Here is an 18,662-nt window from a genome sequence, read left to right on the forward strand (position 1 = left end):
AACTTTGGAATTTCATACTCCAAAATTTGAGTTGAAAATGTTAACATTATTTTTTCCAAATATTATTTTGTGTTTGAAGTGCAGTTGTACTGTGAAAGAGGGATGTAAAAGAGGATCCCTTTTCCTTCTCTGTGTTCAGTTTAGTGACAACATAACTTTATATCTTCTCACTCCTGTTAGCTCTGCTTAGTCAGTACAGCTAAAAGAAAGAGAGCTAGTTTCTATTCCTTCTTGCACATCATCAACCCATTTATTTTTAGTAAGTCTCAATTAAAGGTTCAATCTTTTACACCTGTACAAATCAACCAAAAGCTCAGAGGGTTGCACAGGTTTAACTAAGGGCATAATTTGTTCTGTAGCAATCTTTTCATTCACTTGAAAGGGCTCTGGATTAGTGAGGCTCTATCACTGGTAGTAATGCAAAAAGAAAAGGAGTACTTGTGGCACCTTAGAGACTAACCAATTTCTCTAAGGTGCCACAAGTACTCCTTTTCTTTTTGCGAATACAGACTAACACGGCTGTTACTCTGAAACCTGGTAGTAATGCAGAATCCAGCTTGACTGATCCCAAGCTCAGTTTGTAAGGCTGGCAGTTAAAAAAATACCCATCTTTTTGCTTGGAAACTGAGCACATTTGATTTAAAAATTATTGAAACACACACTCGGAATGCCACAAAAACATTTTTAGAGCCACTTTTTTGAGCGCTACCAAACTTCAAAGTTATAGTAAAAACATGAGGTAAATTTAACATGACATGCTGTAGAAGAGAAAACTCAATTTATATTCTGTATCAAGGGCAAAAAGCAAAGCAAAAGGGTCTTTTATATCCAAATTACAATAAAAGACATGAAGAAGGAATTATAAACTTCCCAATTTTTATTTCCCTATTTTTCCCTACTTTTCTAGCTACAGTACATATCTTGCATTTTAAAATGTCTGGGACAAAACAGATACATGCATATCCTTTTGTATTTTGTATTGTGGGCATCTAACTTCTTACCACACAGTGGTGTGTGACTGTGGAACCACAGTTATGTATCCAGCTGAAATACAGGATACCATGTGATGTGGTTTCTGCAGTGATTCCAGAAATTCAGACAATGCGAAATCTCTCTTTTGCAGCTGTAGCAACTAACAGATATGAAGGTGGTGTGTTTGTGACAAAGGCAACAGGCAGCTTTTCACATCGTGACATGAGTGTGGAGTACAAGGAAGATCTGACCATGCAAGGATTTAGGTAAAGATTTGTTCATGGTGACATGGTTTCCTACAAAGCGCTTTGTGGTAATTATAAAGAATAAGTGTCCTCCCTTTGCTCCCTGGGCTACCCCTCACCACTCCACTCCCATTAGATAACTGGGAATCTGGAAAACACTCTTTTTGCATCTGACTGTTCTGAATAGCCTGCCATTTCACATAACTGGTGAGATGTAACTAAGGTTTTCCTATAATCAGAGATCCTGCTTTTCAGCACCGCCTCCACTGAGGCTCTGTTTCTGTGAGCACAAGTCATTGGAAACCTAATTTTTCACCCACAATTATTTATGTTCAGAATTACAGTGACCTGGATGTCCAACTACCTGATTTCATCTGCTTAGTAACAGTGACCGCAAGTAACAATAACTGTGGGCACAAAATTTTTACCTACACTTATTTGTGCCTGCAGTACGCAGATGGAAAAAGAAGTAGACTAGTTGTAAAAATCTGACTTTATAAGCCGTAAGAATCAGCTAACAACATTAAGGGCCTATTTTGCAGTCCTAATTCAAGCAAAACTCCTGACCAACCTCAGTATGGAGTTTTTCCTGAGAAAACAGTGTAGGATATGACCCTGAATTTGCATATGTGTTAGTCAGAGTCCCAAGATAAAATGTTGATAGTAAAACTCTTAGTTTTCTTTTGCTTGCTTTGGCTTTGTTTATACTTGTATTAATCACGAGAGATACTGTAAGAAAACATACTGCAATATGTATTTCTTTAGGAGCTGCCCTGTAACTTAGCATTCACTTGTTTCTTAAACACTGTTTGTTCTTGGTTATATCAGAGTCTTGGCCCAGACTGTATCACTAAATATCAGCAGCCCAACCTTTACCGATGTTCAGATGCGTTATTGGGGAGATAGCCACAGGATCTCCTCATCAGTATCTTCACCTTCTGCGGGCACCCTGGGTTTTCGTGTTGAGATGGACACAGATATTCTCCGGGGGAAAATTTACTACCAAACTCAACAGGTAGGCAAGGCTTGAAATGAAGCAAAAAGACACAATGGGGCTTGGGATTTTACCTTTTAAAGTGACTGTAATGCTTACTAAAGGAGTTAGGATGATAGTTTTGAAAACTGACCTCTGTCCAAGGAAAAGATACCATAAACCCTGCAATGTGAGCTTCCTTTACTCCATCCAATCTCATCAATATGACTTAACCCCAGTCTGGAAGTAATATCTCTGTAAACACTTTTAGAGGTAAGAAAATCATTCAAGCACCCTACCTATTTAGCCTTGGCAGAGCCTTGAGATCACAAATATGCATCCATTAGGCAGTGGACAGAGGGCATCAGACTAATTGGGTATAAACCACTGTACAACCATCAGATTATTTTATGAACTAACTGAGGATTGAGTCGGTACAGCAGGTATGGTGCATATGTTGCTCTATAATGCACTGCACTACTTCCTCTTTGTCCTTTAAATCACTGCAAAGCAATTTCCAATGCATTGAAGGTGTGGGAATGTGAAGGGATATTGATTTGTTCTTCATTGACATCTCTTGTTATGTGATTTTTCTTCTGTTGGGAAAAATGGATTGCATAACTGGCATATGTAAGATCGGTGTTCATAAAATTGAGGTTCTACTGTACTTGTAATTACTGTAGAAATGCCCAAACTAGAAACAGCAACCTAGAAGTGATGGTAATGAGATACTGAGCCTAAGTTCTAGCTCCCTGTCAAGGATCTTGTGTGGAATCGTTAACACATCTCAGGTATATTGTGAGGCACAGAGCTAAAAGCCACTTACTGGGTTTGGCAATAAAAAATGCCATTCCTGAAAGTCTACCACAATAACTTCAAAATTAGAGACTTAATATTCCAAGATTGTGATATGTTAATTTAGATAGCACATAAAACTCACAATTTAACTTGTGTAAAATTGAAATCAGGGAAAGGCATTTACTTTCTTAGGGTCTGATTTAGCAACCCTTAATCATACTGAGTAACATTTATGCTAGTAGTATTGTTGATTTAAAGCACTGAAGGATCACAAACTTGTAATGCTTTTGTAGTAAGATAGTGGATCTCTTTCAATTCATCATGTAAAATAATTAAATAGAATCTTAACACTAGTATGACATGCTTAGTGAATGAGCAGAACTGACACCTTTCCAAGTAATTCTTGCATCTTGCTTTGATACAATTAACAGGTAATACAAAGGAATCAGAAAGATGTTATAAAAAATAATGAGACCAAATTCTGACCTGATTTACTTTCTTATTCCACTATTTTTAGGTGTAAGGACAGAATTTAATCCAATACAGCATTTAAAGACATGCAGACACATGATAGACAAAACTGAGTTTATATTAAAATGAATTGAATGCAAGATAAGAAAATGCCTATTTAAAATCTCTCTATAATTTAGGGTCATGTTTTTAGAACAGAAGTAGCATGTAATAATATTTTATTTGTTTGAATTGGAATCTATTTTTTCACTTATACCATTTTGGATTTTCAGCCTGCCTCTCAGATTGAAACTGACATATTAAAAAGTGAGATATCATTCAAGAAACCTGACCTGATTCAGATCAAAACTAACTGGAACGATGCTGCTGCTACAGACATGCTGAGCAGTCTAAAAGAAAAGGTACCTACAATGACGGAGGCTCTCTATAACGGTATTAACAAGTACCACCATGAGCATACAGGGATGGGAATCAGTGCTGCCACCCTAAAGCTGAAGAACATCATGCAAAACAAGGCTGAAAGAGCATACCAATTAGCCACAAGAAAAATAGATGAAATGGATCTTCACCTCAGAAGAGCTGCCTACCAGGCCACTGGGAAATACCAAGAGATGACAGTCAAAGCTAAACAGTTATATCAAGAAGCAGCAGATCAAGCAGACCAGATTGACTACCAGCAAATAAGAGCAAAGATTTTTGATGCTACAATGGAGGTAATAAGGGAATACCACAAGAGGATAAAGCACCTGATTGACTCAACCATCGAATTCCTGAAGATCACAAAATTCCGGGTCCCTGGACTGGCTGAGAAGTACACTGGTGAAGAACTCTATGTAATGGCTACAGAGGAGGCAGCAAAAGCTACTGATCTATGCATTTCAAAAATGCAGGAGTATTTCAACGTTTTGATTGTATTTGTCAATGAGACGGAAGTTAAAGTTCCTGCATCTGACAGAATTCTCAAAGGCAGTGAAGTGCTTGATCAAATTAAAGAAATGCTAAAACATTTGCAGAACAAAGCCAGACAGATATTTGCTACTCTTCAGGAGGCTGACTTTGCAGAAAAGCTTAGGCAACTGAAACAATTAGTGCAGCAAGTTTTCCAAAACGTGGAAGAAATTATTAGAAACTTACAATCGAAAAACTTTGAAGAGATTAAAGTTCAAGCACAACAGATGTACAGTGATACCATCAACTCAGACTATGCAGAAAAATTGAGATCCTTAACAGAGAATATTAAAACACAGCTTTCTCAGTTAAAAGACTGTAGCCAGAAGACATTTCAAGAGATTTCAGAGAAGCTACATCAGATTCTTCTATATGTAAAAGCACTGCGGGAAGAATATTTTGATCCAAGTTTAGTTGGGTGGTCAGTCAAATACTATGAAGTGGAAGACAAGGTGCTAGATTGGTTAAAGAATCTAATGGATGCTCTAGTGGACTGGCATGCCAAATACATTGGAGATACTGCTGACTTGGTTTCACGTCTGACTGATCAAGTACGAGAATTTGGGGAAAACCATGGCCAGAGGTATTATGATCTGGTTACTGATGCTGATGGAAAAGGAAAACAGAAAGTCATTGAGCTCTCTTCTGCTGCTCAGGAAAAGATCCGATATTGGTCTGAAACTGCCAAAAGGAGTTCTGCTGAATATAACAAACTAGTCAAAGTGAAAATACAAGATGCCTATGACCAACTCAGCGAAGCCTATGAAAGGCTAATTAGTGCGACACAAAAATTAATTGATCTGACTATAGAAAAGTACTCTACGTTCCTCCAGTACATCACAGAACTTCTCCATCATCTTGAGAAAATGACAACTGATAGCATAAGGCCATACATAGCTGTTCGTCAAGGAGAGCTTAGAATAGATGTGCCTAAACCATTTGACTGGCAATCAGTTTATCAAATGCCCCCAAAATTGAGGAGGCACTCAGAAAAAAATTGGAAATAACACGCATGTTGATTCAGAAAGGCATGGACCAAGACTCCAAGACATGGATAGAATTGCAAACATTTATTGACCAGCAGCTTGCTGATGAGCAACTGAATACTCAGCAGATTATGGAAAATATACAGCAGCACATAAAAGCCTGAATGGACATGTAGAAGAGAAAAAATCACAAGTTTGTGTCACACTGTATTTAAAAGATGACAGCAATCAACATACTGGAACTTTGGGAAGATACTGTCTGAGTTTGTACTTGTAAATGAAACTGAATAATCTACAGCAGGTTATTTTAATGTGCTTCAAAAGCCAATAAATGAATTCTTTATTATATTTTGGTGTTATTCATTATAACCAGTTTTACTTGGGCCATGAGCCTGATCCATTAGGAACAATGGAAGCCTTTACATTGACTTCACTGTGTGTTGGACCAAGTCAATACTATACAGTAAATTTTGTAAATAGTCTCGAAAGCTAGGGTTTCAGATAAAGGTCAGATTTGTGAGCCTGTTAAAGAACAACTTGGAAATTCAAATGCAATTATTTCAAAGTATAGAAATTAACCACAAAATTACCCCCATAGTTATCTCTGGAAAAAAAAGAAAAGGAGATGAATATGTGCACTGCAAACAAACCAAAGAAGAAAGTAAATAAATTCTGGGATTAAAATCAAGAAGGAAAAATTCCTCCCATTGTAAAAAAAAAAAAAAAAAGTCAGATAGTTTCCTCAACTAAATTATAAAAATTAATAAATATATAATGCTTTGTTAAAAACAAATAATAAACAAAACGTGTATCTAGCAGTATTATTTAGAAAAACAGACCATGAATTTCAGGAAAAAATAAATTATTGTTCTGGGCTAATGTGGTGACCCAGAAATTTAGGGATTTTTCTGATTTTTTTTGCACTGAAAAATTTTAGGTTTTTCATCACATTGTGTGACTATTTTATTATTCACAAGTTTTACTGCCAACATTGATCACCATAGGAGTCAGAGGGAGTTTTACTATTGTCTCCCATGGCCTTGGGGTCAGGTGTCATATGAAAGAAACACCAAAATATGAAATTTCAACTCAAATGCTGGAGTCTTCACTCAAAAATATTTCCATCTCTGAGAGAACGTGTGGACATTTTTTTTCAGGTTTATATACAACTGTTAGAATGCTCTGTAGATACTCCTTGCAAAAAGGCCCAGAAAAAACTGAAATAATGGGCTTTTTACTCTTTGTTGCCTCATTCAAAATAAACTCTTTTAAAATGTCACTAGAAATTTTGTGAGTATGTTTATTTTGGTGTAGTTAGTTCACCCCGCGTTTTTTTTTCTATGTTTATTCATGGGAAAGGAGTGCTTTTATACAAGGCTTTGTGTAGCACACGTTTCTCATGTGCCTCTACATCACCATGATCAGGATGCTTTTGGAGGCAGGGTTCATTCAATGGTGTAATTGTGAGCTATGCCATTATCAGATACCATTAATAATTATACCATTAATAATGGGAATCAGATGGGCAAGACTAACCCAGAGAAACAAAGAGTCAGCCACATCCAGTCGAGTGCATACATCCATCCAGTCGTGAGGAGGGAAGACTTACCCTTGGAAAGTAAAACTGCAACAGTTGAACCATCCAGTGTTCCCAGGGATCTCAGTCATGACAAGTAATGCAGTAATGCTCAGCAAAAGAGCTGGGTTGTGAACTGTAAAAGGAGTTCTTGCTTCGAATAGGACTAACCTAGGATCCGGATACCTTCCCACCTCCCTCGCTTCCTGAGAGTTGGGAAGATTCATAGATTCATAGATATTTAGGTCAGAAGGGACCATTATGATCATCTAGTCTGACCTCCTGCACAATGCAGGCCACAGAATTTCACCCAGAACATTGCTGTAAAAAGCCCTTTTCACGACATCTACTGAGTGCCTGAGTGCTAGCAGACTTTTGATTCAGTCTCATGACCCTGGCTGCAAGAAGCCCTTCCACATTCATTTATAAGGAATATCAAGCCTGTGGGTCACTGGATCTTTATTTTACCAGAGATTATCTAACCCATCACACCAACCCCCAAAATGTATGAACCTAACCAGATTTTCCAAACACATCCTGAAACTTGCCGCCCTCATAGCAAAGATCTACAAGACAAAGGGCAATAGAAAGACACCATCAACATCTTGGGGGGGATTTGTATCTTTTTTCGTTTAGTTTTCTTTCCTCTTTCTTCCTCATGCCTATTTATTTCTGCCTATCATCTATAGCTCTTGGGAGGGATAACAATTCTACACAAGGCCTAATATGTCAGGGATGGGTAAACTGAATAATATATTTGCCAACTAACATAAATACTGGTGTATTTGGCAAGACAAAAGTTTTCTAAGAGCAAACACAATAGTTTACACACCCAACAGTGCTGAAAGGTTAGAAGGTGATTTCCAAGTCTCATAACAGCATTGCAGCCAATGGATTAAAATTCTCAATTATGAAATCTCTGTGGTAGCCATTTTGCAGTCATTCTATGGTTGGTTTAGGGAGTGTCTGGTAGCAACATGCTGCTTTCAGAGAAGAGCTCTCACTATAAATAGCATCAGATTTCCACACCAAAAAAATAATTTCAAACACTCTGTGTGTGTGTGTGTACACAACAGGAAGAATGAACTAATTTTCCATACAATAATATGTTACCAACTGAGGATAACTTTAAATTCTCTGGCTTTTTTTTTTTAGATTGTATCAAACTTTACTTTTATTTCCTGTGTAATATTTTACAGAATTTTGAACTAAACCACAATTATTCAAATTATGGTACAATTTGCTCCATTTATGAAACTTTAGTAATATAATCCCTTGAAATATTAGTACTCCCATCCTGTCCTTTTTTTGAGTCTAGTTTGTACACTGAGAAATTAGATATTTCATTAAATAGCATTATGTGGAAGATACATATCAGGAATGAACAGCTATCTGGGACTCAATGACATTGTTTCTCTTTGCCTACAGTTTTTTATTATCTGAATTCTCATAAATGCCGAAGGGGCTTTTCTTTATAATTTACAACAAGTATTAGACATAGAGCAGAGTTGGTTGTAAAAGTTTAATTAAACGAAATATTTTACAAAGAAATTCAGAGAACAATATGCCCTGCTCTCAACCAAGTCATCATAGAAATAACATTGACAGGAAACGTGTGTGTTCCTAAATGAAAAATCACTGCAAGAAGCAGGAGAGCAAAAATATTCCTGAACTTTAGGCTGTGCAATGTTACCTAGAACTAGCTTTAAATAAGGAATATAGGAATGTGGATAGACCAATAACCCATAGGGTATAGTATCTGTCTCTGGCATACGGCAATTTGTTTGGCATCCATCACTATGATTAATCGACACCTTACAAGGTTTAAGCTGAGAGAGAAGGTGGGTGAGGTAATATCTTTTATTAGACTGCAGACAAAAGGTTTAAGATGAGACGTAATTTCTCAGTAAAAGAGACCAAACTCCATATTACTCTGCTGCCTGAAACTGTATCAGTCAGGTAGGAAAATACAATGTACGAAGGGGAATTCTATGTTTGTTCTGGGCATGGGACTCCTACTGAGACCCAGAGTTGGATGCATTTCATTGATACAGAGCTGAATCCTGACACTTAAAATCAATAGCAAAACTTCTATTGGGTTCAATGGAGCTAGGATTTGGCCTGTTGTGCATGTATAATTTGAGAATCACTTTGGGATCCCACTGTTTGAGAGAAGTTATATTATTATACTGCATACAAACATCTAGGGAAAGAACATTCAGATTGAAATGTCATGCATTCACAAGTCGAGAAATGCAAGAATGAAGATTGCCTGTACGTTGTTAATTTGGCTCCCTTATGCAGTCATATTATGTTATAAACATATGTGACATAAACATATCACAATTCAGGGCAACTGTACCTGTATTCCCTAGTACTCCAATGGCACCCACTCTAGCCTTCAGGCTTCTCAGCCATCACCTCCCATGGAGTAGAACACCATCATAAATAAACTATTAATTCCAAACAATTCCTGCATGGTGTTGCAATATTTGTCACCTCTCTTCCATAGAGAAGTTACATACAATCCCAGTGCACAATAACACATAAACTTAATACCATAAGGTCTTGCAAGGATATTGCAGGAAATTGCCATATCTGTCACAGTACAGTCTTGCCCAATATCACATAGGGATTCCAGGAATAGAACCAACTCTCTGGGGTTCTTCTCCAGTGCCCTAAATACAAGAAAATATCCTTACTCTTCTTGCAACTCTCTGCCTCTTGTGCACTGAATTAGAGTCTGCTTGGGCCTAATTTTTAGACCTGACTCAGCCCAAGCCTCAGAAGGTCAAGTCGTTTTCTGACCTGACCTCAATCCTTCCTGTAAATCTGAGTCAGCGCCACAGTGCCTCCTACCTGTGGGAGGCAATCCTCCCACTACCTGTGAGGTTTGTGCACACCAGCAGCTGCATGCCCAGCTCCTGCTGTTTTCCCCTTCTGGTGGTGCTGTGTGTGCTGCAGAGTGAGAGGCACTGCTGCTCCTCAGCACACTCATTCCACAGCCACAGCACACCTGGCGCAGCAAGGTGGCTGTGGCCAGCAAGAGCGGGCCATGCAGCCTTCTCCAACCCCATGAGCGGGAGGAGGCAAGCTGACCCAACCCGAGCCCGAAAGGGTCTGGTTGTTTTTCCACCCAACCTGCCCTGGACCAGACACTTGCAGTCAGGTCCCGTCGGGTTCAGGTTGGGTTGTAGGGCTCTACACTGAATGATGCAGTGCTCTATGTGCTCATGTAATTAAAGGCACATGATGTGTCTGAACTCTGTGGTGAATGAGTGAAGAACTCTGGAATTATGAGAATTCAATCCCCCCCCCATTTCTCAATTTATCGTCATATAATGAAAAAGTAGTTACACCATATCACTGCATAGTACATACCCTGACATTCTGGCTGAACCTATGACAATGTAGGCCCTGATTCCGCTCTCAGCAACGTGGATGTAACTACCGCAGATCTGAATATTTCTTACCAGTGTTATAAAATGCCATGCCAACACCTAGCAACCTCCACATTGCATTATACTGCTAGAAACACTTCTGTGAAGCACACAAATACTCACCTTCCCTTAAAGAAACATCACTCATGTAAAAAGAAAAGGAGCACTTGTGGCACCCACACTCATGAAAAATCAACTCTCAGAACCTCCATGGTGCATGCGTTGCCGAACAAAGAAATTACATAATATTATTGGCTCCCATGGCCCACTATTCCCCCTGTTCATCAGGGTTTGTAATCATCACATGTCAAGCTATATATTAACCTGGGGCCAATTCCTGCAGAAGCATTCCGTCAAGGCAGTAATATTCCTCTCACTGGGACTACTCACATGTGTAGACAGGGCTGGATTAAGGCAGTTTGGCATTCTAGGCATCCCGCAACACAGGGCCTCACATAGCTCCATCCCCATGTCCTGCTCTGATCAGGAGAGGCAGGCATACCCACTTCCTCCTGCCCCAGGAAGCAGGGGTGGCAGCAGGGAGTAACTCAGTATTTACCCCGGCTGCTAGGGACCATCTGATGGGGTGGGTAAAGTAGGCCTGCTATGTTCTTCATCTGCCACATACAGTGTTCTCTGCTGGAGTGGTGTTGACAGAGCCCCAGGGAATTGGGTTTTGAAGTTAACATCCTATTGAGATGTATGGTATGTATGTATGGAGATGTATGGTTTCCCACTTCCCTGAGCCATTGTTTTGGACAGGTGTCCCTGCATCAGACAGACTCAGGATGTATTTTCAAGCTTTTCTTCACAACCGTGTAGGCTAGAAACTTATTTTTTTTAAATGAAAGCTGAGATTCTGCCTTCAACATATGGCTCCAGGAGCTGATGCCCTAAGGATGTGCCTATAGAGCATAGTCTGGCCCTGTGTGATACTCCTGTATGAGTTTGCATAATCTAGTCTTTAGAACATAACCATTGTTATGCCTATCCCAAAAACCTTAATCCCAATCCTGTTCCTCATGTATTATTCCCCTTTACATCTATTTACATCTATCTTGTAGATAATATTGGAAAATACATATGTGGGAACTGGAATGGTGGTCTAGTAGATCACGCACTGGAGTAAGTGCAAGGGGATGTGGGCTCAAGTCTTAGCTCAGCCATAGACTTTCTGTACAACTTTGGGCAAGTCACTTAACCTAGCCTGTGTCTCAGTATCCTGTTTGTAAAATGGAGATAATGCTTCCCTTCCTCAAAGGGCTGTCATGAGGATAATGACTGTGAAATGCTCAGGTACATTGGTGCTGAAGGCCAGATAAGTAGATAGAGACACTGTAATGACAACAAGAAATCAGTAGTTATACGGGTTTATCTCTAGTATCATTATGTTCATTGTTCTAGAAACTTGCATTGGACTTCATGTGCTAAATCAGTCAGAAGCTCTCTATTTAACCCCTTCCCCCATCACACGTACCAAGCATACAGCATATAAAAAAACTCACGCCGATAAATGATCCAAGGAATGGCCTAAACTGCTGCTAGGAGTTAATTTATATTGTGGTTTCTCCATCCGCTTTTACCTTTGGAAATAATCTGCCACCCATTTCACTTTTTGGCTGAAGCATAATGCACCTTTGTAAAGACACCACTCTGTCTGATAGAGATGTTTCTTTTTAGTCCGGGATTTTTTCCCCCCTAGAAATAACAAACAGCTATCTCATTTACCCTCCACAAAATGCTGGCCACTTACTGTGTGTAACTAAGCCCCATTTCATCTGGTTTAATGTTTAGCATGGCATGCAAACTAGTACATTACAGGGGGCAGATGATTTATTTAATAAGAGGTTTTTTCCATAGAAAAAAGCAAAGTCATTGCAGAAAGAAGGCTGTGTACGATGTAAAAGCACAGCCTGCAATGATTGACACAAAAAAAGTCCTGCAGCATATATTGGTAATCCTGATGCTAAACTTAACTGCTTTACCTCCTCTTTCTTTTCCTCCATTACTTTGTGTCTTGACCCCCTTCTCCATAGCTCTCTTCTAGGATTATTGTTCATTGCAGGCACCCTACCTTTGGAATGAACAATTCCCATTTCCTACAGCCACATAGAAACAGCAAGCCCTGATGTCCACCACGGAATATAATTATATATGAGATGCACAGTTTGTTTTGCTGTAGCTAAATTAATGTCAGCATTTCTATTAATCCAGACCACAATGTTTTTCACAGGGGACAATGAGGGCTTGGAACGTAGCTATAAAAAGATAGATCATGAAGTATTTTTGCATATACGGGTTGAGGTCAGGGTATTTTTCCCATCCTCTGTTCCCTAACCCTATGCAGCAACAACCACCACCATCTTTCAGCTACTGAAGGGATTCCAAATATGGAGTGTTAGTAGTTTGGGGCCCAACCCTGCAAGATGAGGATGCTCAGCATCGTTCGGGAACATTTCCGGGGTTGTTACTATGTAACAGGACTGGTGTGTTGAATAGTGTGGGGACTGACAAGGTCGAAAAAATTCAGTGCATTTTGCTAAGAAACAAGGCATTTGCTGATGGTGTTAATTAGCTGGAGTTTGGAATTAATGGTTTCACAAGGATATTTGGCAGATTTTGTTTGTTTGGAGGGGGGGCGGTAAATCTTGTCTCATACATATACAGGCAGGAAAATTCTATGTCACTGGAAGAGTTTTTCTCTTCCTTTTACTAAGCTCTTTGTGATAAATTGCCACACTGGGACAGAAAAACCACCCACCTGCTTCAAAAGCCTGGGCTCAGACCTTGGCTTTGGTTGTTTCAAAGGAGCACAAAGCAGCCAGAATGCCACTTTAAGAAAGTATCCCAGGAATCCCCTGTGATAGGGTAATCACTGAGTGCCACAAAGCTGGTGTAGGCACCTCTGTCCCACCTGTTTCTCTGCTCTTTGACATGGGAGGTGGAGGAGTTCATTGTGCTCTGCCAGATCCTGACCCTGAATGCAGATAGGGCTCCTCTAAGTTATACTAAGGTTGCTCTAAGTTATACCAGGGGCAGTTTTAGCTCTGGCTAGCCTAGTATCAGGGAAGTAGAAATGTGGTGTAGATGTACCTTGCTCACAACACTTCCTCAACTACGCCAAAGACAATCTCAGCACAGCTGAGGATTGAACTCCCTGTGTCAGAGAGAGGCCTATAGCTGATACGTTTCTCATACATTCCTTCCTGACTCAGGCCAGTGACCAGCCCTGAAGCATGATCACGGGTGATCCTTGACATATATATGCCATGTATCACTGGAACTATTTAATTATTGTTCACATCTAATGGCATCTCTCTCTTCAGCTTGACATGTTTTCAAAAGATCCTAGACCCCCACTCTAATTGAAAACCAGGAAAAAGTGACCATTGTAAAATGATTTTTATGGGTACAAATTGGCTCCCACATCACTGTAATTTATCTTCAACACATGTAGTAAACTGCTTTTGGAAAAGGAATGCTCCATAAATGTGATCTTTTGTTTTGACATTATACATTCCTACTTTCAACTAGATGCTTTTGGATGATTAATCTAAGAATGTTGCTCTTGCAGTCAACCAGATAAGGCATCTTTGGAAGGAGGAGAGGGGGAATGTCTACAATTATTTGGCTAAAGCAGTATCGATACTTTATGAAATTGTGCCTTTGTTTTGAAAATAAACACATAAACTTGGCTCCAAATGAGAGTTGTTAGAATTTGTTTCCATTATTAGAAGAATTAGAGTAGGTCTTCACCTAAATGCATTCATGGCTAAAAGCCATTATGGATTTCAACTGGTCACCATTTATAAGTCATCATTTACTGGCAGTTACCACAAAGGGCTAGCAGAATCAACCACAGTTTTCTTGACTATTTAGAACAGGTGCCTGTGGTATGGTATGTGTGTTAATAGTGTGTTAAGTAAGTAGACTTTTTAATTGCCTTTACTGCACTGAATTTTGCAAATCAACAAGTGCAAACAGGTACATTAAGAAAACAAGGAAACTGAGCAAAATGTTCAAAAGCACTCAGCATTTGCCAGTTAATCTGATCATTGAACATATATTCTAAGGGCTCTATTCTTCTTATCTCACAAATTCTACCCTTTGACTATGCCATTGATACAGCTGTGGTAGAAGATATCAGAGGCATATTTCTGCTAAACATAATTGGCTTTCAGTCCATTCCTACATCCATCAATTAGTTTCTCCTTGTGCATTTTTGTGCTTAACATGTGCTTTGCTCTGGCTGTCACAGAGCTAGTCAATTCTTTACTGAATATAACAGATATTAGTGTCTTATATCTAATGAAGGGTTAACTGGGGAAGATATAATAAGAATTTACCTTACCCTTTCCCAGCATTTGAATTGAACCCAAAATATGTTTTGCAAAATGTCACTCCAACCCTTAGCTAACTTTTTTTTGGATGTGCGTGGAGTGGAAGTCTCCATATTATTATTTTATATGTATTCCATTGACACCTAAAGGCTCAGAAGAAGATCAGGTCCAGTAGCAAGATCTCTCTGAATCTGGTATCAGAACTTGCCCTTACCTCAGTTTCCTGTTAGTACTAGTCGTTCACTGGCTTCCAGCACTGTCAGATCTCTGAAGCGATGTAGCCCTCTGCCTAAATCCCAAAGTCCTTGCCTTCTGGAGTTTAACTCAAAGTCTAACATAAACCCAAAAACAAATCTCTCCCCCCAGGTTCTTCCACTGGGCACAGCCCTTCCTCTGAAGGTCTGTCCTCTGTGACCTTGTCTTTGGCCTTCTCTTGGGCTTTAATCAGTCCCTTATTCCCCTCGTATGCAAGGGTCACTGTACTCCCTCAGAGGGTGGCCATATGGGGGAACCCATGCCCATGCTCACCCTCTACTATGGGTTCCATAAACAACTGGTCTGTTTGACCAAAATATAAAACTGCCCTGCCTTCTCCTTCCCAGGGCATTTTTCTATACACTGTCCATCCAGGGCTCTTCATCAGCCCTTTCCCAACTAGCTTTTTGCTCTCAATTAAATAATGACTCCCAAGTCTACTTTCCTTAGACTTAGGGTGACCAGATAGCAAGTGTGGAAAATTGGGACAGGGGTTGGGGGTGGTGGTGGTAATAGGCGCCTATATAAGAAAAAGCCCCGAATACTGGGAGTGTCCCTATAAAATCAGGACATCAGGTCACCCTACTTACAGTCCTCCCTAACTGTCACTAGAATTGCTTTCAGATCTACCCTCCCCTGCTGAACTCAGCTTTCTCTTATCTCCCAGCTGGCCTGGTGTAAGCACATGATTCTTGTCACATGTCTATCCTTTAATTCCATTCACCCGTCGAGATGAGCTATACTAGCCACAAGTGAAGCTGAAGCCAAAGAGCCAGATCAATCTGTGATGGGCCTTCAATGTGCTACATATTCAAACAAACAGTGAGAGACAATCTTTGCCACAAAAGCTAAGTCTAATTAGACAAGACAAAAGGTGGGAACAAAGAGGGGTAAAATGATGTACACAAATTTACACAGCCAATCCCCTATGCCCTAGCATGTGAATCGTGCTGTAGTTCTCCAATTCCAGGTTTTGGCTGGGCTTGAGAGAAGGTCTTGAAATACTGCAGGAGAGGCTATTCTTGTGGTATTTTAACTGGAAAATCATAAAAGCAATTAATGAGAGTATAAGAGTATTTTGAAATTTCCAGGTTGGTTTCTAGAGCAAAGAGGTTTGGATAAGTCCAGATAAGCTTTGGACAAGCAGCCAAACCTAGTGATGCTGAGTAAAAATGTTCTAACACTCCTAAGTGACTTTGAAGCCCACTGAATGTCTTAGGCACATTTGAAAATTTGACACACTTAACATAACTGAACCCAAATGCTGAATCACTTGAAGTTGGACTGTCTCTAATAGCAAGTGTGATCACCATTTTCTGAGGAACATACACTGTTTTCACCTAAAACTGTAGAGTGCAAACACCTTAGGTAATATAGAGGAATCATAAAATCATAATCAGTAAGGCAGAGCAGTATGATTCATAGCAAGTCAAGGTGGAATTTACAGCTGTGAGAACCTTCTTCTTACTTGAAAAGACTTCAGTCTGTACACTAGACATCTAAGGATCTTTCCGGAAGGCTATATGTCTTCAAGGGCATGGTGCACTGAGGGATTCACAGAGCACTGGTTCTGTGGATGAGGGGAAAGCAGTGAATGTGTTATTCCTTGACTTTAGCAAAGCTTTTGATATGGTCTCCCACAGTATTCTTGCCAGCAAGTTAAAGAAGTATGAATTGGATGAAAGGACTATAAAGTGAATAGAAAGCTGGCTAGATCATCGGGCTCAACAGGTAATGATCAATGGCTCCATGTCTAGTTGGCAGCCGGTATCAAGCCGAGTGCCCCAAGGATTGGTCCTGGGGCTGGTTTTCTTCAATATCTTCATTAATGATCTGGAGGATGGTGTGGACTGCACCCTCAGCAAGTTTGCAGATGACACTAAACTGGGAGGAGTAGTAGATTTGCTGGAGGGTAGGGATAGGATACAGAGGGACCTAGACAAATTAGAGGATTGGGCCAAAAGAAATCTGATGAGGTTCAACAAGGACAAGTGCAGAGTCCTGCACTTAGGACGGACGAATCCCATGCACTGCTACAGACTAGGGACCGAGTGGCTAGGCAGCAGTTCTGCAGAAAAGGACCTAGGGGTGACAGTGGACGAGAAGCTGGATATGAGTCAGCAGTGTGCCCTTGTTGCCAAGAAGGCCAATGGCATTTTGGGATGTATAAGTAGGGGCATAGCGAGCAGATCGAGGGACGTGATCGTTCCCCTCTATTTGGCATTGGTGAGGCCTCATCTGGAGTACTGTGTCCAGTTTTGGGCCCCACACTACAAGAGGGATGTGGAAAAATTGGAGAGAGTCCAGCGAAGGGCAACAAAAATGATTAGGGGACTGGAGCACATGATTTATGAGGAGAGGCTGAGGGAACTGGGATTGTTTAGTTTGCAGAAGAGAAGAATGAGGGTGGATTTGATAGCTGCTTTCAACTACCTGAAAGAGGGTTCCAAAGAGGATGGATTTAGACTGTTCTCAGTGGTACCAGATGATAGAACAAGGAGTAATGGTCTCAAGTTGCAGTGGGGGGGGGTTAGATTGGATATTAGGAAAAAAAAATTCACTAGGATGGTGGTGAAGCACTGGAATGGGTTACCTAGGGAGGTGGTGGAATCTCCTTCATTAGAGGTTTTTAAGGTCAGGCTTGACAAAGCCCTGGCTGGGATGATTGAATTGGGGATTAGGTCCTGCTTTGAGCAGTGGATTGGACTAGATGACCTCCTGAGGTCCCTTCCAACCCTGATATTCTATGATTCTATGTGATAGATAGGACTCCAACCACAGCTCTCTGGTCTTGTTACTGTATGGGTGTACCTGGGAGAAGAAAAGTCTTCTTCCCCTTTCTTCTCCCCACACCTAGGCAATTTAAGCCACGGTTTAGTCCTCAGTAATTTGAAAATTTCATCTCAATTATGAATAGCAAAGATGGATACCTAAGTAGATAATTGTATAGAACCCATGTCTTCCTGTGTGTCTCACAAATTCACATGAGGTCCCCTGTAGAGCTGGGCAAAAAAAAAAGATTTTTTTAGTTCACTGGCAGTTCCTACAATCAAAAAAAGTCTGTTCGACCTGAAACAAAAAGTCCAGTTTGGGTCAAACAAAACATCTCGTTCAGTCCAAAATGCAGGCCTAGAGTCAGGAGGGGATAGTAGGGAGAAGGATTAAGTTAAATAGTAATTGGAGCAAGGACATGACGTTGGGTCTCCCATGTCAGGTGCGTGTCTGAACGACCATGCTATAAAGTCTTTCTGACTTAACTCTCTTTCTAGACCAGTGAATGTTCAAGTGTTTTATGCAAAGTGGAATAGCTTCAATGGGAGAGACTGAGAAAGCTCTCCCCCAGATATCTCAACTCCTAGTGGCTAGTGCACTCTCCTGCAGTGTGGGAAATGGTAGACCCACATTCAAATCCCTTCTCCACATCAGGCAGATGCGGGAACAGAACTTGGCTTGGCTCACCCACATCTTAAAGTGAGTGCCCTGACCAGTAGGCAAAACTTAAGAGGGGGGACCACCTCCTCCTCCAGCCATTTTGTGAACCTAACCTGACATTTTTCTTTCTGGCTGTGATTGGGTGACTACCCCACACTCACCCTGCAGGGCTTAATGTAGGCGACATGGCCACTGCCCAATGGGTCCAATTAACCCATTAGGCAGC

At 40.3% G+C, this 18,662-nt stretch overlaps 1 protein-coding gene across 1 annotated transcript in view; it reads left to right on the top strand.

Moving 5' to 3' along the window:
- APOB (apolipoprotein B) overlaps window positions 1-6,672 on the top strand; it is a 51,523-nt gene extending 44,851 nt beyond the window's left edge. Inside the window, 4 exon segments of the mRNA XM_074947525.1 lie at window positions 1,124-1,238; window positions 2,046-2,232; window positions 3,732-5,372; window positions 5,375-6,672. Of these exon segments, the coding sequence (XP_074803626.1) occupies window positions 1,124-1,238; window positions 2,046-2,232; window positions 3,732-5,372; window positions 5,375-5,557 (2,126 nt within the window). The 3' untranslated portion in view covers window positions 5,558-6,672.
- Window positions 6,673-18,662: the final 11,990 nt, after the last annotated feature.

This window comes from Natator depressus, chromosome 3 (genome assembly GCF_965152275.1).
Source record: "Natator depressus isolate rNatDep1 chromosome 3, rNatDep2.hap1, whole genome shotgun sequence".
Taxonomy (NCBI): Eukaryota; Metazoa; Chordata; order Testudines; family Cheloniidae; genus Natator; species Natator depressus.